The sequence below is a fragment of the Seriola dumerili genome, unplaced genomic scaffold (genome assembly GCF_002260705.1).
Source record: "Seriola dumerili isolate Sdu_G_001 unplaced genomic scaffold, Sdu_1.0 BDQW01000321.1, whole genome shotgun sequence".
NCBI lineage: Eukaryota > Metazoa > Chordata > Actinopteri > Carangiformes > Carangidae > Seriola > Seriola dumerili.
In genome coordinates this window covers 3,594,685-3,618,451 of record NW_019174576.1, presented here as the reverse complement: position 1 = coordinate 3,618,451, position 23,767 = coordinate 3,594,685, and the positions used below count along the sequence as shown (strand labels likewise).

The 23,767-nt window shown below is 40.4% G+C and overlaps 3 protein-coding genes across 3 annotated transcripts; 2 read left to right on the top strand and 1 right to left on the bottom strand.

Annotated features, from left to right (window-relative positions):
* Window positions 1-1,140: 1,140 nt before the first annotated feature.
* On the bottom strand, window positions 1,141-7,953 carry LOC111231988 (peroxiredoxin-6-like). Its single transcript, XM_022759303.1, has 5 exons — window positions 7,763-7,953; window positions 5,225-5,381; window positions 3,308-3,451; window positions 2,852-2,998; window positions 1,141-1,986 (listed from the first exon to the last, which is right to left on the bottom strand). The coding sequence occupies exons 1-5, from the start codon at window positions 7,852-7,854 to the stop codon at window positions 1,861-1,863; spliced, it is 666 nt and encodes a 221-aa protein (XP_022615024.1). The 5' UTR covers window positions 7,855-7,953; the 3' UTR covers window positions 1,141-1,860.
* Window positions 7,954-8,198: 245 nt separating this feature from the next.
* Window positions 8,199-14,619, top strand: plpp6 (phospholipid phosphatase 6). Its single transcript, XM_022759255.1, has 2 exons — window positions 8,199-10,022; window positions 12,781-14,619. The coding sequence occupies exons 1-2, from the start codon at window positions 9,530-9,532 to the stop codon at window positions 13,146-13,148; spliced, it is 861 nt and encodes a 286-aa protein (XP_022614976.1). The 5' UTR covers window positions 8,199-9,529; the 3' UTR covers window positions 13,149-14,619.
* A 2,199-nt stretch (window positions 14,620-16,818) lies between these two features.
* Window positions 16,819-21,082, top strand: LOC111231955 (dimethylaniline monooxygenase [N-oxide-forming] 5-like). The gene is made up of 11 exons (XM_022759253.1): window positions 16,819-16,861; window positions 17,652-17,790; window positions 17,935-18,123; window positions 18,226-18,391; window positions 18,544-18,686; window positions 18,790-18,989; window positions 19,144-19,279; window positions 19,376-19,595; window positions 19,708-19,780; window positions 19,971-20,223; window positions 20,354-21,082. Exons 2-11 carry the CDS (start codon window positions 17,659-17,661, stop codon window positions 20,501-20,503), a joined length of 1,662 nt encoding a protein of 553 aa, XP_022614974.1. The 5' UTR covers window positions 16,819-16,861; window positions 17,652-17,658; the 3' UTR covers window positions 20,504-21,082.
* The last annotated feature ends 2,685 nt before the right edge of the window (window positions 21,083-23,767 follow it).

Sequence of the window (23,767 nt, the reverse complement as noted above, 5' to 3'; positions counted from 1 at the left end):
GCCACGCAGTTTTGAGGGTTGAATAACTCAAAGGGGAAACCTAAACCTCACGCCTGGCTTCAGTGTCACGTCTACAGTCGAGGTCAACCTGCTGAGATGAGTTAATCAACTCATCTTGCTCTCATAATGAACATTAGTTCAGGCTTTCATCCGTCTCTGAAATACACAGGTGTTGTGATGCTTTGTAGATTTAAAAAAAAGGTAAATCTATATACACGTAAAGATAAATTTATTCTCAAAAATGCAGGCTTGACATTATGAAATCTGTGTTATAGCCTGTGCTGTTTGTTCAATTAAACCCTAATGCATTATTTAAACTCACTAACGCCCTCAGAATAAAAAAACTTCACTGGTGAACAAAGTACTCAGGTCCTTTACTTTACTACCAATACAACAATGTTAAAAATACTCAACTACAAGTGAAAGTTCTGCATTCAAATTTACACTTTAGTAAAAAAGTACATTAGTATTATAAGCAAAATGTACTTAAGTACAAAATCAATGTTCCCTGTGACTGATATATAATCATATATGACATTATTAGACATTAGTTAGTTAGCTAGTTATGCCCAGTGCTTCCCTACCAAGGGATTGGGCCCTTTCCATAGGGCCACAGGATAAATCTGAGAGGTTGTGAGATGATTAACGGGAGAGGAAAGAAAGAAAAAAAAAAAAGTACGACTACACAAAATTCTCTGACCTTTCTCTGATCTTTGCTTTTTTAGTGATGATGGATCCTTTTAACCATGTGGGCCTCAAACAGTTATTGAAGTGAAATGAGGAGCTTAGACGGTAAACGTCGCTTTGGAGGAACTGCTAAAAACATCAGATACGTGACCAGGAGCCACAACTAGACACTGCTTTATTCTAATAAGTTTACAATTCAAAATAACTATACCTGTAAGTATAGCTGTTGATTAAATGTAGTGTAAAAAGTACAATATTCACCTCAGAAAAGTAGTGAGAAGTAGTAGAAGTATAAAGTAAAATCAATATGGATATAGTCAAATAAAACATAAGTACCTTAAAATTGTACTTATGTACAGTACTTGAGTAAAAGGACCACTGCTCATCAGCCTCCGTTTCATCTTTATACTGGAATTTAAAAAGCCTTGACACTGATCATAGAACAAACAGGGCTATCAGTTTAAAAGCTTTAATCCATGGTACATTAAAAACATTTAGGCAGCCAGGGCATTAGCCTGTAATGCTGAGTTGGCAAAATGAAAAGTAGAAAAGTAGAAGGGGAAAGTTTAAGAGCTTTCTGTTTAGACTGAGAAATCTAACAATATGGCAGAAAGTAGATATCAATTTAATGTGGCCAGCCTGCTATTTAATTCACAGAAAAGGTAAATAAACTAGTCATTTAGGTTCATGTGGTACCACTCCCCGTCACTGCAATTGTTGAGGGCAGGTTGGTGCTTTCAGCCTTGTGGCTGTCAGTATCGCTGCATCAATCATTATGCATATACTGCCGCCTATTGATACATGGTGGTACTGCAGCATGGTGGTGTTTTTATTTTAGGTTACAGAGGGACACCTAGTGGCACATCAAGTCATTGCAGAGGCAACTGTTACTAAACCTCCTAAAAACTCTGTTGTCCCAAAGTGGAATCAGTGTGAAAAAGCTCAAAGAACATGTGTTAAGAGGGTGTTTATTGATGGGGGATAAAGGCACTGTACATTGACACTATAATTATCCCTGGTTTGTTGCTGTGCACGCGGCATGACTGAAAACACTCGTCACCAAACCTGGAAAGTGCAATCTATGATTCTGGTCAGTTCTCTAACGTGAATTATCAAAGGACTTCTGGGTCAAAGCGCAGTAAAGTAGAACAGGATGAAGTCCTTAGTGTGTCTTCAGAGCTGGGTGTAGCGCAAGTATTTCTTCCCAGACGGTACCTCTTTGGTTGTCACACCGTTGGGGAAGAGAGCAGCAGCTTCCGCCTCAGAGAGTGTGGGAATGACCATGACTTTGTCGCCAGGCTGAAAGAGACAGGAGTCTGGTTTTAGCGTCTAGCCTTCACATGCTGATACTCACGCTGCGGTCTCATGTGGCTCCTGCGTCATGTGGCTTTCAGTCATTTTCTTCAGTGTTCCCACTCAAAATGAGGTCACCTACATACTTTAACTGTTTGTCTGGAAGCGATGCCCTTATAATTTTCTATTTAACTCCTATGGAGATTGGATGCACTTGTTGGCAGTTGCTATGCACAGAAGTATCTGCTAAATGAATGCAACATAAGGTACGTTTTTATTTTATTTTTTTTTTTAATTGTTTCATAGAGGCAACCAGTTCCGCAGAGGGATGTGGGAGTCTGCAACTGTCATGTTGAAACTTGACTGCGTCTATACTATAGTGTATCTGAGCACATTTAAATTGGAGATAGTCAGTGTTGACTTCAACCGTTTTCATTTTATCCAACAATGCTAAAATGTTTGAAGGAGAGAGACAGGCAGAGAAGAGAAGAGAAAAGAGGAAATGAAGGGCTAGAGTAACAGCAGAAATTTTAAGGAGTACTTTTACATTTTGGGTGATGCTCATATTTGCTTTCTAGCTGAGGGTTAGAAGACTCTCATATCTGCCTGTTAAATGAGAAGCTGGAGCAAGGACACAGTTCACTTCACTTCACCAGGCCAACAATTAGTCAGCCACCATAAAACGATTGAAAATAGCAAGTGGAAAAAAAAAAGTCTTTCTTAGTGTAGTTCTTAATAAGAGCTCAAATAATGTTTGTGCTTGATGAGCGCACAGTTAACGTAACTGGCAAAGAGGACTATGAATCCATTATGGTTTTCTATTATCACCCAGGCTGTTGACTGATATGAATATAAAAGTTGAACGATGTACCTTCCAGTCGACCGGTGTGGCAACCTTCTTCTGTGCGGTGAGCTGCAGAGAGTCGATAACTCTGAGCAGTTCATCAAAGTTCCTCCCTGTGGTGGCGGGGTAGAGGATGGACAGCTTCAGCTTCTTGTCGGGGCCGATCACAAAGACCTGAAGTGAGATCACAAAGGTTTTACATAACATCCAGGATATACTTCTTTTTTTACTCTAGTAATAAATATGTCCACAAAAAAATAAAATAAAAGATAAAGTTTCACTAACCAAGTGAATTAATATATTTTTTAGTACAGCATGTCATCAAATCCAGTTTATTTACAAAAATGGAAAGCTACAAAGAAGGCTGAGTCAGTTTATTTAAGCCTTTCACAGGAGAGTAAGTTCGATATCATCTTGTCTTTTGGCCTTTGTTTTTACACTGATGGAAGGGAGGAAAGGAGGACTGGAGGACAGGTTTCTTACACAGCGAGCAGTGAGGGGGAGTCCATCCTTGTCTCTCTCATCAGGGTCCAGCATGCCCAGCTGGACGGCCAGCTCTCTCTTGTCATCAGCGATGATGGGGAAGGGCAGGGTGCTGTCAGCCTCATTGTTAAATGCCATCACATCCTACACAAAGAGAAGAGACATATAATTTCATCTTTTACACCTTTGCTTGGTGGTTATGTCAGTTAATTATTCTCTCCAGCCTGGCACCACAGGTTTGATGAGGTTTGAATCCTTAACTCTTTCATGAGCCATAAACAGTAACAGTGTTACAGTGTAACAGTACAGTCACCACGAGGGCCATAACCTACATGCTCAGACACTATGACTGTTCTGCCACCTCACAGATATTAAAAATAATCTGGGAGGAAAGTGAGAGAAAACAGAAAGCATGTACATTTCTATGTTATTGGCAGGGAGGCAGGTGGCACTAATGTTCAAAACCAGTTCATCTAAGTGACAGTTGTCCAGTGAACTCGGACCAATCACTGGGCTTTCTGAGCAGGCGTTGTTGTAATGTAGCAGTTAAAAGACAATCACAGTGAATCCCCTCTGTTTCGAGGGGAAATGGATTTGGAGGCAAGCGAGAGCCAAGTTTTAAAATGATCCTGACAGAGTTTAAATCCATAAATCTGCAGGGTTATAAACATCAGATTGTGTATTGGCAAAGTGTCTTATCCTATCATCAGGAGTAAGACAGCACCATTTAGCTACAAGTTTCTAAATAAGAGTTTCCTCTTAAGACCTGTTCAGAAAGTAGCTGAGAGCCACTTTCACAGAGGAACCGAGAGAACTCCTGAACTAAAGTAAGAGGAAGGGCTGACCCTGTTGCTATGGATCCTCTGTCTGAATTCACTTACTCACTCTGTCTACATGATTGACTGACAGCTGAGTGGTCTGTGTCACTGAATGTGAAATAAAATATTCATCAATACATAACAGCCTGAATATAAACAAAACTAGATTAGGCTAAATAGACTGCATGATTAAAAAATAAATAAACTATAAATGAAATGAAAATTTAAAAATGGAATTTAATTTAATTCAAATGAAATTTGAATTAAATTGAAGTAAAAGAAATTATAAATTAAACTAAAATTTAAAAAAAAAATCTAATTTCATGAAATTAAATTAAACTAAAAACGTTTTTTAATTAAATTTTTATTATATTTAATAAAACTATTAAATGCAATTTAAATAATATTTCAATATAACATCATTTAATTTTGGAAATATTAAATCTAATAAAATGTTGTGGTTATATTAATCAAATGAAAGTTAAATTGAGGGATTGGTGATATTTAATGTACACTACACTGAACAGTCGAACTGATTTGGGTCTGAGGAGCATTTTTGCTTGAAGTTTATCAGCACAACTAACACAGTAGTGGATAGCTGTGCAAACTGTCGTCACCGGTGTTACTGGATTGTTTTGATTTGCTGGTGGGCTGATTTCATTCACCCGCCATCAAAATCAGGTTTTAAAAGTTCACTATTGTTCCTTTTTCCAAAACACTGACAGGGTGAAGCACATCACAGCAGCAGCAGCCGCATTTACTGTAAATCAATTCAGATTAACAGGAAAGCAAGCATGTACGTAAAACAAGGACCCTGTCCACAAGAGATTAACAGGTGCAGTTAGAGGATAATAACCACTGTTGTCAATGTTTCTGGATAGTAAAACACCTGCAAGCTTTAAATGTCAATGTTATGTAATATAAGTACAGTATATGAGTGTTCATTACCATAATTAAGTGTCACTCCAACCACCGTAACCTAACCTGTTCAACAAAGTTCTCCTTTGACCTCCGACACACCACAATTAAACAGAGGTAGCGGTACAGAGTATGTATGTGTGTGTATGTCTGTGTGCATGTGCGTGTGTGTGTGTCCAACCTTGCTCCAGTTGCGGTGATCTTCAACACTGTCAATGGACAGAGCAATCATCTTCACACCTCGTTTCTTGAACTCATCACTGATCTTAGCGGCGCAGGCCAACTCAGTGGTGCAGACAGGAGTGAAATCTCTTGGGTGGGAGAACAGGACACCCCACCTGCAGAAGAAAAGATCCACGCAACAATAAGCTATCTTTTTCCACTCATCATTTTCTGGCTCAGAAACTTCATTGTGGAAAACTGCATTAGGAAAATAGCAAATAAGGATATTGTCATCCAGCTACACTCATGTATTCCTCTTGATTGACCTTGAACAAAGCTTAGATTTTTATGGACTGGCCATGTTATGTCCTTCGAGACACAAGTTTAAGTAACCACACACAATATGAGGTAGACGAAAGGTCAAGACAAAGACAAAACAAAAGACAAAACTTCCCAAGCTTCTACTTCTCTGTGCCTTTAATGCACTTTACATAGCTCATTTGAGGTATTTAATGTTTGCATTTGTTCGAAGTTTTCTGTTTTCTGCATTTATGAATTGACACACACATATTTCTCATTAGTTTAGGTTAGTAGGATTTAAAGAGTCAAAAAGACTTGGGAGTTGAAGAAGTGGGAGTTGAGACAACAGGAGGAAATGGCTAAAAAAAAAAAAAAAGGAAAAAAAAGAGAAGATGGAGAACATTTTGTCTCCTTAGAGGAAATTCCAGCCACATATTGCAGCAACGGGAGTCTGTGAATAATCTGCAAGACTTAAAATCCAGCTGTGTTGCACTGTGGATGGACAGTGTGTTTCACAAGGAGAGGGAGGGGAAGGGAAACACAGACATGAGTCTTCCTGCAAAAACAGCACTGAGCGTGCGACACTTTTTTGTTGTTGCAATTTTACTGGATGATTAGCCTCAAAACACACAAATGTTCTTCCTCATATGATTCTCTTCAGTGTGTTGCAATGTAGCGTCACATGGGGATAGAAGCAACAGAAAAGCTACTCCTAACAGGCTTTGTGATCACCTGATTATGGGGTGACCAGAAGCCCTGATTAGACTGGGACTCGATCAAGCATTTGCTCAAGTGGAACAGGCTGGAATGCTGGGAGCTGGTGTCGTTTTAAGTATTACAAGAAATATGTTTTTGTTTTTGTCCATAGTCCACACGTAGTCCACATTGGCTTCTGAGACCAGTGATTCTAAGTGATGCAATGTGACCAAATATCTGGTTTTACACATTAAATGAGCACCACTGGTAGGCTTCAACAGTGGCTGTAGAAAGTGCTCCTTTTGCTTCGCAGGGATTGTTTGGTTGTAGCACTATGAAAAGATAGAAAACTAGGACACCGTTTCAACAGATGGTCGCCTCTCACAGGCCAACATCTATTCCCACTGAGGAATGAATAATTTAATATTTGTTTATTCAAAATTTAAGCAGTCAAGTTTCAGCATGCTAGAGTATGTCTGTTTGGAAACTAGGGCCAGTCCCATGTTATAACACCATATCTGCTGACTCATTGTCAGGACAAGGAAATAAAGGGAAAAAATCCTCAAAGAGTATTTTTGAACTGAAATGGTGGTAGTAAGGCTGCAACTAACAATTATATCCATTACTGATTAATCAATCAAGTATTTTTTTCAATAAACATAAAATATATTTGGTCTAAAAAATGTCAGTAAAATGTGAAAAATGTCAAAGCTTGACATCTTCAAATGTTTTGTCAGCAGGGTCACATTTAAAAACCAAACATTATTTAATTTAATTTAATTTAATTTAATAATTAATAAATATGAAAGTTTTTGGAAAATAATACAACAAAGTACACATTGTCCAAACCAGGCACTTTTTCACTCACTTTCTCTCTGATAAAAAAAAAGAGGCCGAGGCTAACAGGGTCTCACATCAGAGCAGATGCGTGCAGTGAGGCACAGTTTCAAGTTCACACACAATGCAGGCCTTGTTCTGACTGTGCTTACACCTCACTAATGAACTGGCCTGCCAAAACAAAAACACTCCATCGGTTGTTTCACACTGAATTACACATAGACAAAGTGATAACAAAAAAAAAGCTTTCTGCAGCTAAAACAGGTCCATGTTGTCTTAGCTAATCGAAAAACACAAATAAAAGTTTTCTATAGCTTGAAGAAGTACAATTGTAGACGTATGTGTGTTATAATACTAAGGATAATATAACACATTTATAGTACTAGTCATAAGTTTGGTCAAACTTTCCAATTCTGTAAGTCATTATCCTTACCTAATCCAACAGAGTCATGCTTGTGTAACAGCCAGCAGGTGTCCCCCATTGTCACGGCTAAATACCTCTGTAGGCAGATTGAGCTCAAGATCACGTCTTGGCTTTTGAGTTCAAAATGAATCCTTACTGTGATCAGGGAAGTGCCAGCTCCTCGGTCTGACAACAGGCCTGAACACAACCTCCTAACGCGGCTCAAATACAACATTGCACAGTTTCAAGCGTTTTCCCGAGACTCAGAATGAAACAAATCAGTAACAATACAATGCCTGCACGTGGAGCCTGCGCACTTACGAGCTGCCCAGGAAGTCGTGGAACTTGATCCTGCCGATGGTGGTGTCGGCCTCGAAGTTGGGGAACTCGTCTCCAAGCAGAAGTCCAGGCATGGTCGCTTCTCTGCTGCTCAGATACAAGAGGAAAGAAGACGGACAGCTCGCCTGTCTGTCCAGGGGTGATCAGTGATCATCAACACATGAATGGACCCGGATAGGGAGGGACCAACTTCCGTCACGTAGCTCATCGACCAACCAGAGAAAAGATACGAAACGATACAAAATAAATCTTTTAGCAACTTTATTAAACAAACATAGTTGCAGATATTTATTTTTAAAAGGCACTATTATATGTACAAACAAATGCATGTAAATACATAGGTCTACATTTATAGAAACTAATAATTACATTTATGACATTTTAAACATGAAAAAAACATCAACAATCTTGTCCACAGTGTCTCTGAAAAGAACAAATTTCTTAAGTTTTTTGGTTTTTACCGGTTTTACAGCCAGAATTATAGGCAGTTTAAAGTTCAACATGAAACTCGGATTTATTTACTAGAAATTGAAGAAGTGAAAGTGATCTTTACGGTCAGTATAATTATTCTGCAGTTGTTCACGTTCTACTTGTGCTAAGTGCAAATGTATGTTGACGTTTGTGATCTCGTTCTTCATTAGCAATGCGATGCATGTAGCTATTCATTAACTTCTTAATTTGATTTAGGTTACTTAATCTGTTACTTTGGGCATTTTTTTTTTATTTTTACTTAAATAATGATGCATACTTCTCCAAGTGGGGTCACATGACTGCTGGGCAGAGAGCAGCAGGAGAACAGAGCTGTGCATGAAAGCACTCACTCCTCCCTATATAGTCCACTATATAGTAAATTTGCCATTTTGTAGTGCTGTCAAATTGTATAGTTAGAATTATTATACCCTATATAGTGGACTCATAGTAGCCTATCCCACATTGCATCATGAAAAGTAGTGTACAGCCAGAAACAGTAAATATTTAACAGTAGCTGAAAACCCAGCGCTTCTGTTCAGCCACCTCCTCGTTAAAAAGGTCACATGCCAGTTTATTGCAAAAAGTGCCTACTTTTTCATAAAAAGTCATGACAGGTCATAACATAAACCACAAACCTAAAATATCCCACTATTAATGGGAAAGAACAAGGAATGTAAGCTTTGGTTTTGTATACAATAACTCCTTAACTCTTCCTCAGGCTGAGATTCAGGTTTATCCATGATGATGTTGTCACTACTCCCCAACACTGGTTATTATCAACATGTGTATTATAGTTTATTTTGAGTCATACACAGATACTCTGTCCCCTTCAGATGGATTATAGAACAGGCCCCTGGAGCAGAGCCTCTGTATGAAGAGACAATAAACATTTCTTATTAGAAAGTCACCAAGCAACAACAAAGAGGTGCACCTTGACTACAAAGAGACACAAAATGAAGCAACAATAAATTATGTTTTGTGTCTCTTTGCAATGCCGTTTATACACAGTCTAGGGTTAGGTTGGTGCGGAATCTTTCATACATGGAGTGATAGCCAAGAGGAAAATCGTCACGTGTACATTTCTAGTAAAACACAATTTCCCAGGTTGCTTTGCGATTAGAACAACAAAGATGGCGATTCAGCTCGGTGTTCGTAGACGTGATATGAATTGTGAGACGTACAACAGATGAGCTAAAGGAGTGACAACCGACACAGCACTGCAGAAAATTTACCACTGCGGTGTAACTACATCACAGTGAATCTAGACTGACGGATAAAATGCCTTCTCCCAAAGCTAAAAACCCCGGTCGCAGCGGAGGAAGTCCGGTGCTCGGCAGCTCTAACGGCCGTTACGAGTTCATGTCACTGACGAAGCCGCTGAACCGGTCCTCACCGCCGCACCTCCTCCAGCGGCAGGGCTCCGACCCGACCACAGCCCGGCTTCGAGCCTCGGAGAGCCCCACTCGGCGCCGGGGCTCCAGTTCCTCCACGGGCTCGGGAAGCGGTCAGGGGCTGCCAGAAGAGGACGGTATACGGCTCAACCCGTCCTTCATCCGCGTAGCACTCAGCTCCCTGCTCGCCATCGACCTGTGGCTGTCCAAGCGGCTGGGGGTGTGTGCCTGCGAGGACTCGTCCTGGGGAAGTGTGCGCCCGTTAATGAAACTGATAGAGATATCGGGACATGGCATCCCCTGGCTGGCTGGCACCGCCTACTGTATGTACAAGAGTGACAGTGCTGCAGGACAAGAAGTCATGCTCAACCTTTTAATGGGTAAAACAACAACTCTGCTAATTGTTCCTCCATGTGTTGTTTCCCCGTGTCTCCCTCCCACAGAGAATTTAAACACAGTGACAGAAAGCTTTACTCGGCGTCTTTGCAGACATGTCTCTTGGTACCTCTGAGTTGGGCTGAGATGCAGTATCTGTGTCGCAGCCTCCCTTTTCCTACCTTGTCCTGATTTGCCATGCGCGGCTCTGCTGTCAGAACTCATCTCAGCCATAGAAGAACTGATCCCACCTCCCATGATCATCTCCGTTCATTTTCTGACCCATTTTACCTTTCCTCCATCAGTGCAGGTAGCCGCTCACCTGTTGATGTCATTTGTTGTCCATTCTGGCCTTGCTCCAACTCCGTTTGCAGTTTCCCGCTCCCCATTTTTTTTTTAACAACTATTGAATGTTTTCTCCAGGCTTCCTCCAATATATCTCATTCCAGTTGTGTCAGTCAGCCTACATGTCAGCATTGCCAACCGATGAATGCTTCTGATTCAATGCAACTGGGCCTTAATGTGCAGATTGGATTGTGTGAAATATAGAATGCAGCAGCATCTGAGGTCTTGTGTTATTCAGCTGTTCTCCAGCACACCATGCCTTTAGTCCCCAAACATTTTCCATTTTATCTTTGTTCGGATGTTCCCAACTCAAATGAAACAGGGTGTGCCAAAGAGCAGTTGTGTGACATGTGTTAATTTTGTGTTGTTTGTATATCTCCATCTTGGTTGGTCTTGGTCTTGTTGTTTTGCTCAGTAATATGAACCCACAATGGACTTTGTTATTGGTTCTGCCTAATTTTGAGTTTTTGCCCTGGTGTGGGATAATGACAGTGACACATACTCAGAAGTCACAGGTGAGTGATTACGAGGGAGGTAGATGCAAGTCTGTCTCTTTAGGTGCATGTTGCTCAGGTTAGAGAAGCTGTGAAGAACACGTCCAGCCACTCTATTGTGTAGTTTGTTGGAGTGTGTGACTGTATTTATTAGGCCTGAAACTATAGTAATTAGTAATTTGACAGAAAATGAATTGAAAACAATTATTAGAACGGATAAATGTTCAAAGCAATTTATTAAACAGTCACCAGATTCACCTTCTCAAATATGAGGCTTTGCTGACAGAAACTGAAACTGACAAAGCAATACGTTGCCTCTGTTATCAAATTGTACTGTATGATACAGTCCACCTCAGCTGTTTTTGTATGACTGATAAGATGTGTGGAATATAGGTTGCATTTAATGAGGCATTAGATGGTTGATTGCCCTTGTAGCAATGGAGCTTCCCTTGGGAGGACCTTCCTGTTTTCAGTCAGGCTTGGCTCCAAGAGTACAGTGAAGGTACAGTACAGTAAGTAGAGCCTCTGGTCCTCTGCATTATAATGGATTGGTTTAAGAGGTATTAAAGTGTGCAAACCAGGTAAGCATCGTGAAAGTCAAACTTTGGTGTCTGGAAAAAGGAAATCAGATTAAAAAGGCAATGTATAAATCAGCATACAGTATAAACCACAGTTTTGAACAACAGCACTTATTTGACCATAGAGTGCTTATCAATAATGAATAAAAATCTACTGTTGCATATTAATTTAGGTGAAAATCTTTCATTGGACTCCCAGCAGCGATTGGCTCACTGCCACCTGACTGTTGCATTAATATTTCAGTACTGCAGTCCTGGAGAACATAAAACAACTGATAAAAAACAAACCTTATCATATGCTCAATGCAGTCGCACAGCATAAAAAGTCCCATTATACTCCCCCTTTTAAATATGACTGCAGTTGTCCCTCCAGATATCATATATGTTGTTCTGTCTTGCTCACATGTATCTATTGTAAAATCTTGTTATTCATGGAAAAAATTGTCAATTTTGTCAACATGCCAGCCTCTACTGTCTTGACTACTTAATCTCTCGCACGAAAGTAGTTTTAGATAGTGTTTGTTTTGCAGCGTCATTGGCTCCTTTCATCAGTGCTGCTGTTTTAAGGAGATTTCTTTCAGTTTCATCATACTGACTGAATCTTTGTTGCTGCATTGTGGTGTAAACAACAAGTACAGTATTTGAAAAAGGCAAGTTTCACATGCATATATTTTAAAATCGAAAAGGCTGTGAATGCCTCATGCCAGGTCCCTTGAACTGAGGCGCCTAAATGGAGTGTAACCATTATTAGTGTTATTAATTATGCCTGTTTTTGACTATAGTGAGAAAGGGCTTTTCAAGATGATCAGTGTGAAATTGGATAACTCAACACCATGGTGAATTAACTTTATAAAACTGGCAAATCACCCAAATCTACTTTGTGCAAAAGGCCCATTAACATTTCCCACTGGAAATGCATGAGAAATGGCATGGACTACCATCTACCACAGTGTCAGCCTTGATACTACCACCAGATGGTGTCAAAGCAAAGAGCTTTTAAATCCCATACATGCGTGTATATGGCTTTAAGGGGGGGGTCACGGCTCAGGTGGTAGAGCAGGTACCAAAAATTTCCTGTGAAGCCTCGTTCAGATTTCTTTTCTATATCAATCCAGTGAAACATTCCTCATTTTTTCTTTCAAAGTCATCTATGTTTTTATAGTTGTGACACAAATCTGTACCAAGGATACAATGATAACCACTGTTGCTGTTACATTATACCCCCTCCTTATATCTCTTAATGCCTCGTATCATTTTGCCAATGTCCTTTGTGTTAGTGTGATTGCATTACTGTTCATATATTAGATGGTAACACACCTCCCTCCTCATCTCCTCCTTTCCTCCAGGCTTGCTGTTGGATCTGGTCCTGGTTGCCATTGTTAAGGCAGTGGTGCGCCGGCGTCGGCCCGCACATAACCGTATGGACATGTTCGCCACCTTTTCTGTGGACCGCTACTCCTTTCCTTCCGGCCATGCCACCCGTGCCGCCATGTGCGGGCGGTTCCTGCTGGCTCACCTCGTGCTTGCGGCCCCGCTGAGGGTCCTCGTCCTGCTGTGGGCCGGCCTGGTCGGGCTGAGCCGAGTGCTGCTGGGCAGGCACAACGTGACTGATGTGATGTTTGGGTTCTGGATGGGGTATTGGCAGTACAACCTGGTGGAGATGCTGTGGCTCTCACCTCAAACCCTGCAAGGGCTGCTGGGACAGTTAGCTTAACATTAAGGACTGAAGAAGGAGGAAATATGAGCGCTTGCACAGCTTTTCTCTTTTACACTGATATATAAGAGACGGTCGATGGTTCTTTGACTAGAGAAGAGATCTCTATCACACACATCCTTGTCTGTGCACAGGTATGCACACTGTTGGTAGGCCCCTCCTGTTATCGCCATATTTAAATTGAGGTCAGTTTCCAATGATTTCCCCATTCTGCAGTTCATGCTTCTGTTCACCTCCAGCCACCACACCCAAACCCTCATAAACATTCATTTCACCCATTTATGTCAGTTATTATTTTCTTGACATTATCACTGTCACATTAATAATCAACCAAAATATATCACGTATGACTAATTACTAATCAGTTTTGATGGATTACACATTATTAATATCAGGTCATGCACATAAATCCCTTACAGAGTGCTACCATGGACTACACTGCTGCCATATCATACCTGTTATTTGTACCTGCTTTAGTATTTCAACACTAAAACACAACTTGTTAAACCCTTTATTTATTAAAAAATGAAGGATGGTCTAAGGATAGAAATATATTCATTTTCCAAAACAATTCAGAAGAAGTGTGTGGAAGTCCTCTTCTCTAGGCAGTGACCATTTCAAATAGTGTTTTGCGTCTGAAGTCTTAGTAAAGCACTGACACACTGTACAACACATTTGTCTATTTAAGGGAGGAAGGCTGTATATTGGATGGACTTGAGGTAGCGTCTTTACATCTTCATTGTAAAGTAATGAGCCATCCATTCACCAAACATAACCTGCTGAACCGAAGAGAAATGACCACAGTTTGGCTCGACTGGTGGTGAAGGAGCCACAGATTTGCTGCTTTACTGAGGAAAAAATGGTGGGAGACTGTAAATTTATGATACATAGGGCAGGTGTTTTTAGTCATGTTCACCTGCTGTTTGAAGTTAAAGGACGCATCGAGTGAAAGACCATCAGCTGTGGTTTTATGAAAAGGATAGTGGCCTGTGGTCTGCCAACAAAATGACCGTTATGAGTTAATTAGCTTATGACTGATTCACCACATTGTCATAGAATTGTTCTCTTTCTCAGGACAAAACCGAGTCCATCACTGCATTATACATACGAACATTTGGAAACAAGCTGTGAGCCTGTTAATTCAGTTTTCAATCAAGGTCTTGCTCTGATTTCATGAAAGTCACATGAACTTGACTTTGGATGAAATTTTGTGCCTCTCATCTGAACACCTCTCACCTCTGAGTGTGAGGTATGGAACACGTTGCAGCTGAGGTGTACCTACAGCTCAGAAAAAGGGAAGCATGTCTAAATACCTGAAGTGTATTCAATTACACCGCAAGTTCAAACTTGATCACTGGCTCTGACTGAGGATAACACATTACATTCATCACCTCTCTTCACTAAATCTCAGTCCGAGAAAATGCTAAAATAACGTTATGGTTCTTTCTTTATATTAAACAAACTGGCTTGTCAGTGGTAATGATCATTGAATGCAATCAGTGGAGAGACAGTAATTAAAAACATTTGTTAGACGGTTTAAGTGGCATGTTAAAGTAATCCACTATGGATCCACTAATGTGACCTTCTCTATCACCTGAAATTTTGTTCATAAAACAACTGTGCTAAACATTGTGCACTGTGAAACCATCCTCAAAGACACTGACATTGCAATGATTCTCATCTCTCAGACTAGGATGGACTATGTTTATTCATTAATTGACATTTGGGGAAAAAAAAAAAAAAAAAATCTGAGAATGTGTAACTCTGGACGTCATCTCCCGTCAGTGTCATGTTTGCATCAAGCATGGATGAGGGTGGATGTCACAACTATTTTAATTTGTTATGTCATGACCTGGTGTGCCGCCAAGGTTCATGGAGCAGTGATCAGGATCAGAACGTAGTGAAAAGTTTTGTAACCCACTACACGACAAGAATGGCCACAGAAAAAAAAAAAATCTGAGCCCTATTTTATTCAACATAATCAAGACAGCTTTATGGAAATAATGTACGTAAAGTAATATCACATGGTCAGTGTCTATGTGGAGTAATGGTTGGATAGATTTCAATCCTTTGTCATGTGCTTCCATAATGTTCTCAATTAACTATTAATTCTCAGTTGAAGATTCAAAAAGGCAATAATCTGTAAATGGATCAGCGTTCCAGTGTTGAACTGTTGCAAGGGATACTTTGACCCACTGAGCAGGTCTTAATGTTTAGCCACATATGTAGGCCGGGGTGGGGGGTGGGGGGGTATCCTTTCCAGCGTTGATGTCACTTGGTCTGTTCAAGGGGGTGTGTTGAGGTGCACATACGAAGCAGCATGTTTAATGATTACACTACATCTGCGCACTGACTGGGAATTGAATGCCATGCATTGCCATTGCACACTTGACACACACACACACACACACACCCACACTTCTTAGCACTGCCAGAAAGTAGGACTTGTCCATCTGCAGGTGCATCCTGATTTCCAAGTGTGCTGATCTGTGTTAATTTGTCTAATAATGGGGGTTTTGGTCAGATATGCCAATATTCGGTTTCTTTGTAAATGTATTTCAGCTATTTACAATTTCTTTGACAGAAAGAATGTCTTGTGTGTGTGTGTGTGTGTGTGTGTGTGTGTGTGTGTGTGTGTGTGTGTGTGTGTGTGTGTGTGTGTGTGTGTGTGTGTGTGTGTGTGTGGTTTTTACAAATCTTGTACTTCACTTCCTGAAAGATTTTGACTGTGAGCCACTTCACGTGTCCTCTGCCAGTTGGTCCAAACCAGATCCAGATATCTGGTATGAACCAGCGTAATATAACAGGCTGTTCCCTGACACACACTTGTGCCCCATCGTAGACCGTTTCATTGACCTCTTACATGCTGTGCCCTCTTTTTGCAATAACTGACCAATGATCTTCCCAGTGCGAGCGATGAGACGACCAACGAGTGAGGTGTCAGCTTTCCACCCTTTTTTTTTTTTTTTATTTCACTACACTTCTGTGGCAAATCTCAAAAATATGCTGGACGGTGAACATTGTGACCAAAAGATTTTTTACAGTTGATTTATGTTTTACATGTTGATATTGAGAAGAATCTTAAATATAAGACAAAATGTTTATCGCAATGAATATATTTTATGTGTTGGGAATAGATTTTGCACATTCTTCCTGTCGCCTGTTGATACCACCAATAAGAAAAATGCACTGATTTATTTATTCAGCTCTAATAGATCTTCAGCAACATCTGCTCTTGCACATTGTCAAACATGAAGTCGGCTCCATTGTAGTGCACTCAGTTTTGCCTGCTATATAATATAAAATGTTAATGTATATACATATGCCTTTATGGACATGTGATTACACTGTGTTATGTTCAGTGGATTTGAATGTGCTGTTCAATATTCTTTGAGGGGTTCTTGCTGAATGATTTGATTGTAGTTGTGATTTTTAATTAAATGGGGAACAAATGCAAACCTGTCCCACGTCATGTATAACAGAAATGTTACTCATTAAATTCCACCCACATGATTTAACTCAGAAAAAGCCAATTGAACTTTAGTCAAAGTCAAACCCATTGGATTTCGGTAAACACAGCCTAAATCACCTTTTTTGGGCAAGAGTAGAAAAAATGATGCACATCTTCAGTCACTGTTTCAGTATAAAAGTCTGTGATCTGTGGATGCTCGTCCCACTTGACAGGCACACAAGACCAACCCGCAAGGATCAAGGTAAGACAGAAAATGAATTGTAGTGCTGGCATAAGTAACCGCAGAGGGTGTTTTTAGTTTTAATGCCATTGTATAGTGAATCTGCAATATTTTATTTTTGTGCATATTATTAAACTGCAACATGAATGTGAATGAAAAGAAGGAAGATGAAATACAGTTATTATAATTGATTAAGTTTGTTTATAGCAGTTTTTTTTTTTTTTTTAAATGCATAACTTTGGAGAAAATTGCATCCACTCGGTGATTCTAAAGTTTCAGTGCTCTCAAAGAATATCACCTTTGCTCTTCTTTTTACTTCTAGGAATTGAGAACGTTTTATGACAGAACCTGAGATTAGGGGAAGATTAGTCGAGGGATAAGAGTTCAATAACATAAACAATGGCTAAACCATTGGTGGCTTTATACTGAATGTAATCAGTAAAATCTTCAAAGCAATTCTATAGCCCAATGCAAGGATGGTAAGATATCTGATCTACTTCCTTGTTCTAGTTTAAAGTCTAATTTTGAATGAGTTGAGAATGAGACTCAGCTCTTATCACTGAAGCATGATCAGGAAGTTTTTTACTTTTATTTTTTGGCACAAGATTTGAATATAGTGCAAATTCCAGCACATATTAACATGCCTTTAGGTACAGCAAGACAATGCCTGCACTCAACATGTATATGTTTTAAATAGTAGAATGCACATTGTCATATTATTGAGCTGGGCAGGATTGAGAGTTGCACATATGAAACTATGCACTTAAATGTAATCAGTAAAATTCACTTTTTTATCCTTCTCCTGTTGCAGTTCCATCATGGTGCAAAGAGTAGCAGTGATCGGGGCCGGCCCCAGTGGCCTGACCGCCATGAAGGCTTGTCTGGATGAGGGCATGGTGCCAACCTGCTTCGAAAGCAGTGATGACATGGGCGGACTGTGGAAGTTCAAGGCAAGTCACCAATTTAGAAAGAACAAAAGCTGACAACCGTTTTGTGTTCATGCCCCGATGCCCCAGTCGTTTCATCTAAAACTGGATGACCATGATTAAGTTGCTGTCAAACTTACCAATCATTATCCCTCCTCTTCCCTGCAGGAAGTGTCTGAGCCAAACAGAGCCAGTATCTATCGTTCCCTCACGATCAACATTTCCAAGGAGATGATGTGCTACAGTGACTTCCCCATCCCTGCTGATTACCCCAACTACATGCACCACTCTAAAATCCTGAAATACTTCAGGATGTATGCAGAACACTTTAAACTGCTGGAACACATTCGCTTCCAGGTAACAAAATCAACATGAACAGAAAGGAATTCCGTATGTTTCACTTCTAGTTATGTCCATAGATTAATACTCACTCAATCACTTCTCAATTGTATATCTCAGACCTCAGTGAAGAGCGTCAGACAGAGATCAGACTTTGCTCGCACTGGTCAGTGGGAAGTGGTGACTGAGACCAGAGATGGACAGGAGGAGCGGCATGTCTTTGATGCAGTTATCTGCTGCGCCGGTCACTACACCTATCCTAACCTGCCACTCAAAGACTTCCCTGGTAAAGACTTCCCCGTTTTACAAAAATCTCACCAGGCTCACAAAAGGGAGATTTTTACATTATATGCTGAAATCTTAACATTATTGCAGGATCACATCATTTTTCACTTCTTGTAACACACTTTGTGAAAATGTAATTGTGCTGTGTTGCAGGAATTGAGACGTTTGAGGGAAAATACTTCCACAGCTGGGACTACAAGGGGCCTGAAGACATGTACGGGAAGAGAGTGGTGGTCATTGGCATCGGTAACTCAGGTGGTGACATCGCTGTGGAGGCCAGCCGAGTGGCAGATCAGGTGAGGAAGTAATTCTTGATTGCTTTTGTCTTCTTTTCATACGACACGTTGATTCACGATTATTAACACAAGTTGTGTCCTGTCTTGTCTTCTCGTTCCGCAGGTGTATGTGAGCACTCGTCGCGGTGCTTGGGTTATCCGTCAGGTTTCTGACAACGGCCTGCCAGTGGACATGAAGTACAACACACGCTTTGTCCACATCTTGTTCCAGCTGCTGCCGATCAACTTCCTCAACTGGTTTGGTGAGAAGAAACTCAATGCCATGTATGACCACACCATGTACGCCCTCAAACCCACACACAGGTAGGTGCTGTCAGGACCACACAGGTTACTGCTCTGCATAAAATCTGACTATTTTCACATGTGTGCAGGAGTATGAGTTACTCTGCATCTGTCCCTGACATCAGAATATCTCTCCCTTTGTCCTCTGATCTACCTTCTTCCGCTGCCTCATCAGGCTCTTCAGTCAGATCCCAGTGATCAACGACGACCTGCCTTTAAAGATTCTGTGTGGGTCAGTCATTGTCAAACCAAATGTGAAGGAGATCCGCGGCTCCACCGTGGTCTTTGATGATGGCAGTGTTGTGGAAAAGGTCAGAGAATTGTGTCTTCTAGGATACCCACATGAACCTTTGTTCACTTCAAGCACAATTTGAGCTTATCACTAACTTTTCTCCTCCTTGTTACAGGTGGATACAATTGTATTTGCCACAGGATACAACTACGATTTCCCCTTCCTGCCAAGCAGTGCTCTGTACAAGTCTGGGCACCGTGTGGGTATGTATAAGCACGTATTCCCCCCCAACTTGGAGCATCCAACTCTGGCTGTTGTGGGTTTCATCCATGCTCTTGGAGCCATCATGCCTCAGGCTGAAATGCAGGCCCGCTGGGTCGCACGTGTTTTCAAAGGTGAGACTGGCTGCATATCCGGTTCATCACCTGCCATTAGTCTGGAGTAGATACTTCCCAAGCACATGTCAGTCTGTTCACCCCTATCTGTCTTTTGTGTTTTGCTCCTCAGGACATAAAAAGCTGCCCTCAAACAAGGCCATGATCAAGGCTGTTGAAAAGGACACCAAGGACATTGACAAAAAGTAAACCTCCCAATATTCGTTGCCTCATAAATTTTGCAACCAATATTGTCCCTTTTTTCTGTCCTGAATTGAATTATTTTATTCATGGATAGCAAACACGCCTGAGTAAAGACGAATAATGCTACATTTTATATTCATACTGAACTCATACTATACTGAGTCATTAATTTCTGGTTTATCCTCTGCACAGCTACATCGTGTCAAAGCTGACACCCCTGCAGGTGGACTTTGTTTCCTACATGGATGACATAGCTGGGGAGGTTGGAGTGCGCCCAAGTCTCCCCTGGCTCTTCTTCACAGACTACGCACTGTTTAAGAGGGTTTTGTGGGGACCTGTCACGGCCTACCAGTACCGCTTGATGGGACCAGGGAAATGGGAAGGAGCTCGCAGGGCAATCTTCACCCAGTTTGACCGCATGTACCAGCCCCTAAAAACCAGACAGGTCTGAAATGAATGTTGTTTCTTCTACACTCTATAAGTCTTGTGTGTAATGTTAAATATATGTACACCCCACATCATTTTAACATGAAGTACAGTATACAAATGCAAACGTATTGTTCCATCTCTTCCAGCTGGTGGAGCAAGAGCCCTCAAATACTGGCCGCCTGATTAAGCTGAGCCTGACCCTCATGGCCGGAGGAGCTGCTGCCTACTACGTCCATGTGCACAACCCAACCACCATCTCCACCCTGCTGTCCAAGCTCCATCCACAAACAGTCTGAACATGCTACATGTGAACAAAAACCTCTGAAACATACGCACACACACACACACACACACACACACACATACACACACACACACACACACACACACACCAAATACCATATCTATTGTTTCTAGATCCCCTGAGAAAATATAGTTCAGTATGCTGCTGTTTGGGTTGTGATTATGGCTAATGACTGTCTGAGCTGCTGATTTATGCAAGAGTTATTATTGTTTGCTTTGGTTAATTTATTTAAATGTTTAAACTTCAGTATCTCAGTTATAGCTAAATACTGAAAAAAATAAACAATCACCCGATGTATGAGAAAAATGCAAAACAGGGTTTTCAGTGTCACAGTCACACACTTTTGTTCGCCCACAAACGTTCCTGACCTCCACATTCTTACAGTACGTTCCCCCTGCACTAGGGGTAGTAGCTAAATGTGTCTCTTATTATTTTGTCATTTCTATGTTCTGTGTCTGTTGAGATTTACTGGATAGTTAACAACTAAGCTAACCAGGCGTATTCATGTCCTATTTAACTTTAAGTCACCATGAATATAGAATATTTTTCCGGTGTGAATAAACCATTATCTCATCTGAGTTTCTCCTTGTGTCCAGCTTTATTGGAATGTCAACATTGAAATTGAATACCTAGAGTCTTTGGAAAAGAAAAATCCAAGGAAGTCTTAGTATAAAAAAAATGGCTGACACCAACACATTTTGGCTAAAAGGTTTCCAATAATAGAATAATATGCATACTAGTGACCATTAATGAAACAAAAAAGACCAAGTTATTTGGAGGATTCATTGTAAATACAGCTACAGGTGTTGGTCAATAAATTAGAATATCATCAAAAAGTTGATTTATTTCAGTAATTCCATTCAAAAAGTGAAACTTGTATATTATATTCATTCATTACACACAGACTGATATATTTCAAATGTTTATTTCTTTTCATTTTGATGATTATAACTGACATCTAATGAAAATCCCAAATTCAGTATCTCAGAAAATTAGAATATTACTTAAGACCAATACAAAAAAAAGGATTTTTAGAAATGTTGGCCAACTGAAAAGTATGAACATGAAAAGTATGAGCATGTACAGCACTCAATACTTAGTCGGGGCTCCTTTTGCCTGAATTACTGCAGCAATGCGGCGTGGCGATCAGTCGATCAGTCTGTGGCACTGCTCAGGTGTTATGAGAGCCCAGGTTGCTCTGATAGTGGCCTTCAGCTCTTCTGCATTGTTGGGTCTGGCGTATCACATCTTCCTCTTCACAATACCCCATAGATTTTCTATGGGGTTAAGGTCAGGCAAGTTTGCTGGCCAATTAAGAACAGGGATACCATGGTCCTTAAACCAGGTACTGGTAGCTTTGGCACTTTGTGCAGGTGCCAAGTCCTGTTGGAAAATGAAATCTGCATCTCCATAAAGTTGGTCAGCAGCAGGAAGCATGAAGTGCTCTAAAACTTCCTGGTAGACGGCTGCGTTGACCTTGGACCTCAGAAAACACAGTGGACTAACACCAGCAGACAACATGGCTCCCCAAACCATCACTGACTGTGGAAACTTTACACTGGACCTCAAGCAACGTGGATTCTGTGCCTCTCCTCTCTTCCTCCAGACTCTGGGACCTTGATTTCCAAAGGAAATGCAAAATTTCATATTCATCAGAGAACATAACTTTGGACCACTCAGCAGCAGTCCAGTCCTTTTTGTCTTTAGCCCAGGCGAGACACTTCTGACGCTGTCTCTTGTTCAAGAGTGGCTTGACACAAGGAATGCGACAGCTGAAACCCATGTCTTGCATACGTCTGTGCGTGGTGGTTCTTGAAGCACTGACTCCAGCTGCAGTCCACTCTTTGTGAATCTCCCCCACATTTTTGAATGGGTTTTGTTTCACAATCCTCTCCAGGGTGCGGTTATCCCTATTGCTTGTACACTTTTTTCTACCACATCTTTTCCTTCCCTTCGCCTCTCTATTAATGTGCTTGGACACAGAGCTCTGTGAACAGCCAGCCTCTTTAGCAATGACCTTTTGTGTCTTGCCCTCCTTGTGCAAGGCGTCAATGGTCATCTTTTGGACAACTGTCAAGTCAGCAGTCTTCCCCATGATTGTGTAGCCTACAGAACTAGACTGAGAGACCATTTAAAGGCCTTTGCAGGTGTTTTGAGTTAATTAGCTGATTAGAGTGTGGCACCTGGTGTCTTCAATATTGAACCTTTTCACAATATTCTAATTTTCTGAGATACTGAATTTGGGGTTTTCATTAGTTGTCAGTTAAAATCATCAAAATTAAAAGAAATAAACACTTGAAATATATCAGTCTGTGTGTAATGAATGAATATAATATACAAGTTTCACTTTTTGAATGGAATTACTGAAATAAATCAACTTTTTGATGATATTCTAATTTATTGACCAGCACCTGTAGCTGTATTTACAATGAATCCTCCAAATAACTTGGTCTTTTTTGTTTCATTAATGGTCACTAGTATGCATATTATTCTATTATTGGAAACCTTTTAGCCAAAATGTGTTGGTGTCAGCCATTTTTTTATACTAAGACTTCCTTGGATTTTTCTTTTCCAAAGACTTACTACATACAGCAGGCAGCAGTCATTTCTATATTAGTACAATGTCGTCACTGTCTCAGTGAGCTGGCTAGTGATAAAAATTAGTGACAAACAAAAAATGAGCCCTTCTGATCCTCAACATGGAACCTCCTGTAAGACAAAGATCATCCCTAACAACCTGTTAAAGGAAGTGTTGCTTTAACAACATGCCCTTACTTTGAGCTGATGAAAGCGCTTATTGGCCACTGGGAGATCTGAAAATTTTCCATGAACTTTTCCATGCTGAGCAATCAGTGGACTGAGCGAGCACTGCAATTTCAGAGAGAGAATATATACTGAAATTTTAAACCTAATTGAAATAATAATAATTTAGACTCCTTTGGTGAAAACTGATAGATTTGCACAGATCAGTAAAAAATATTTTCCCGATTCACTCATTTATAGGATGATCCCTGTTTTGCTGTTTGGAGTCAAGTCAGGGGTTCTTTAAGGAAAGGGGAAATAATGTGAAAGATTTTAAATTCATTTATTTATAGTATTATAGTTAAACTGTTAAATCATGCTCTCCTTAATAATGGCAATCCAACAAAAATTAAACACTGTGTTATTTTCTGTATGTATTATTAAAATAGTAAACCTACTGTACTGAACATCACATTTCTCTGACAGACACAGTAGTGGAAATTTCCATTATGCT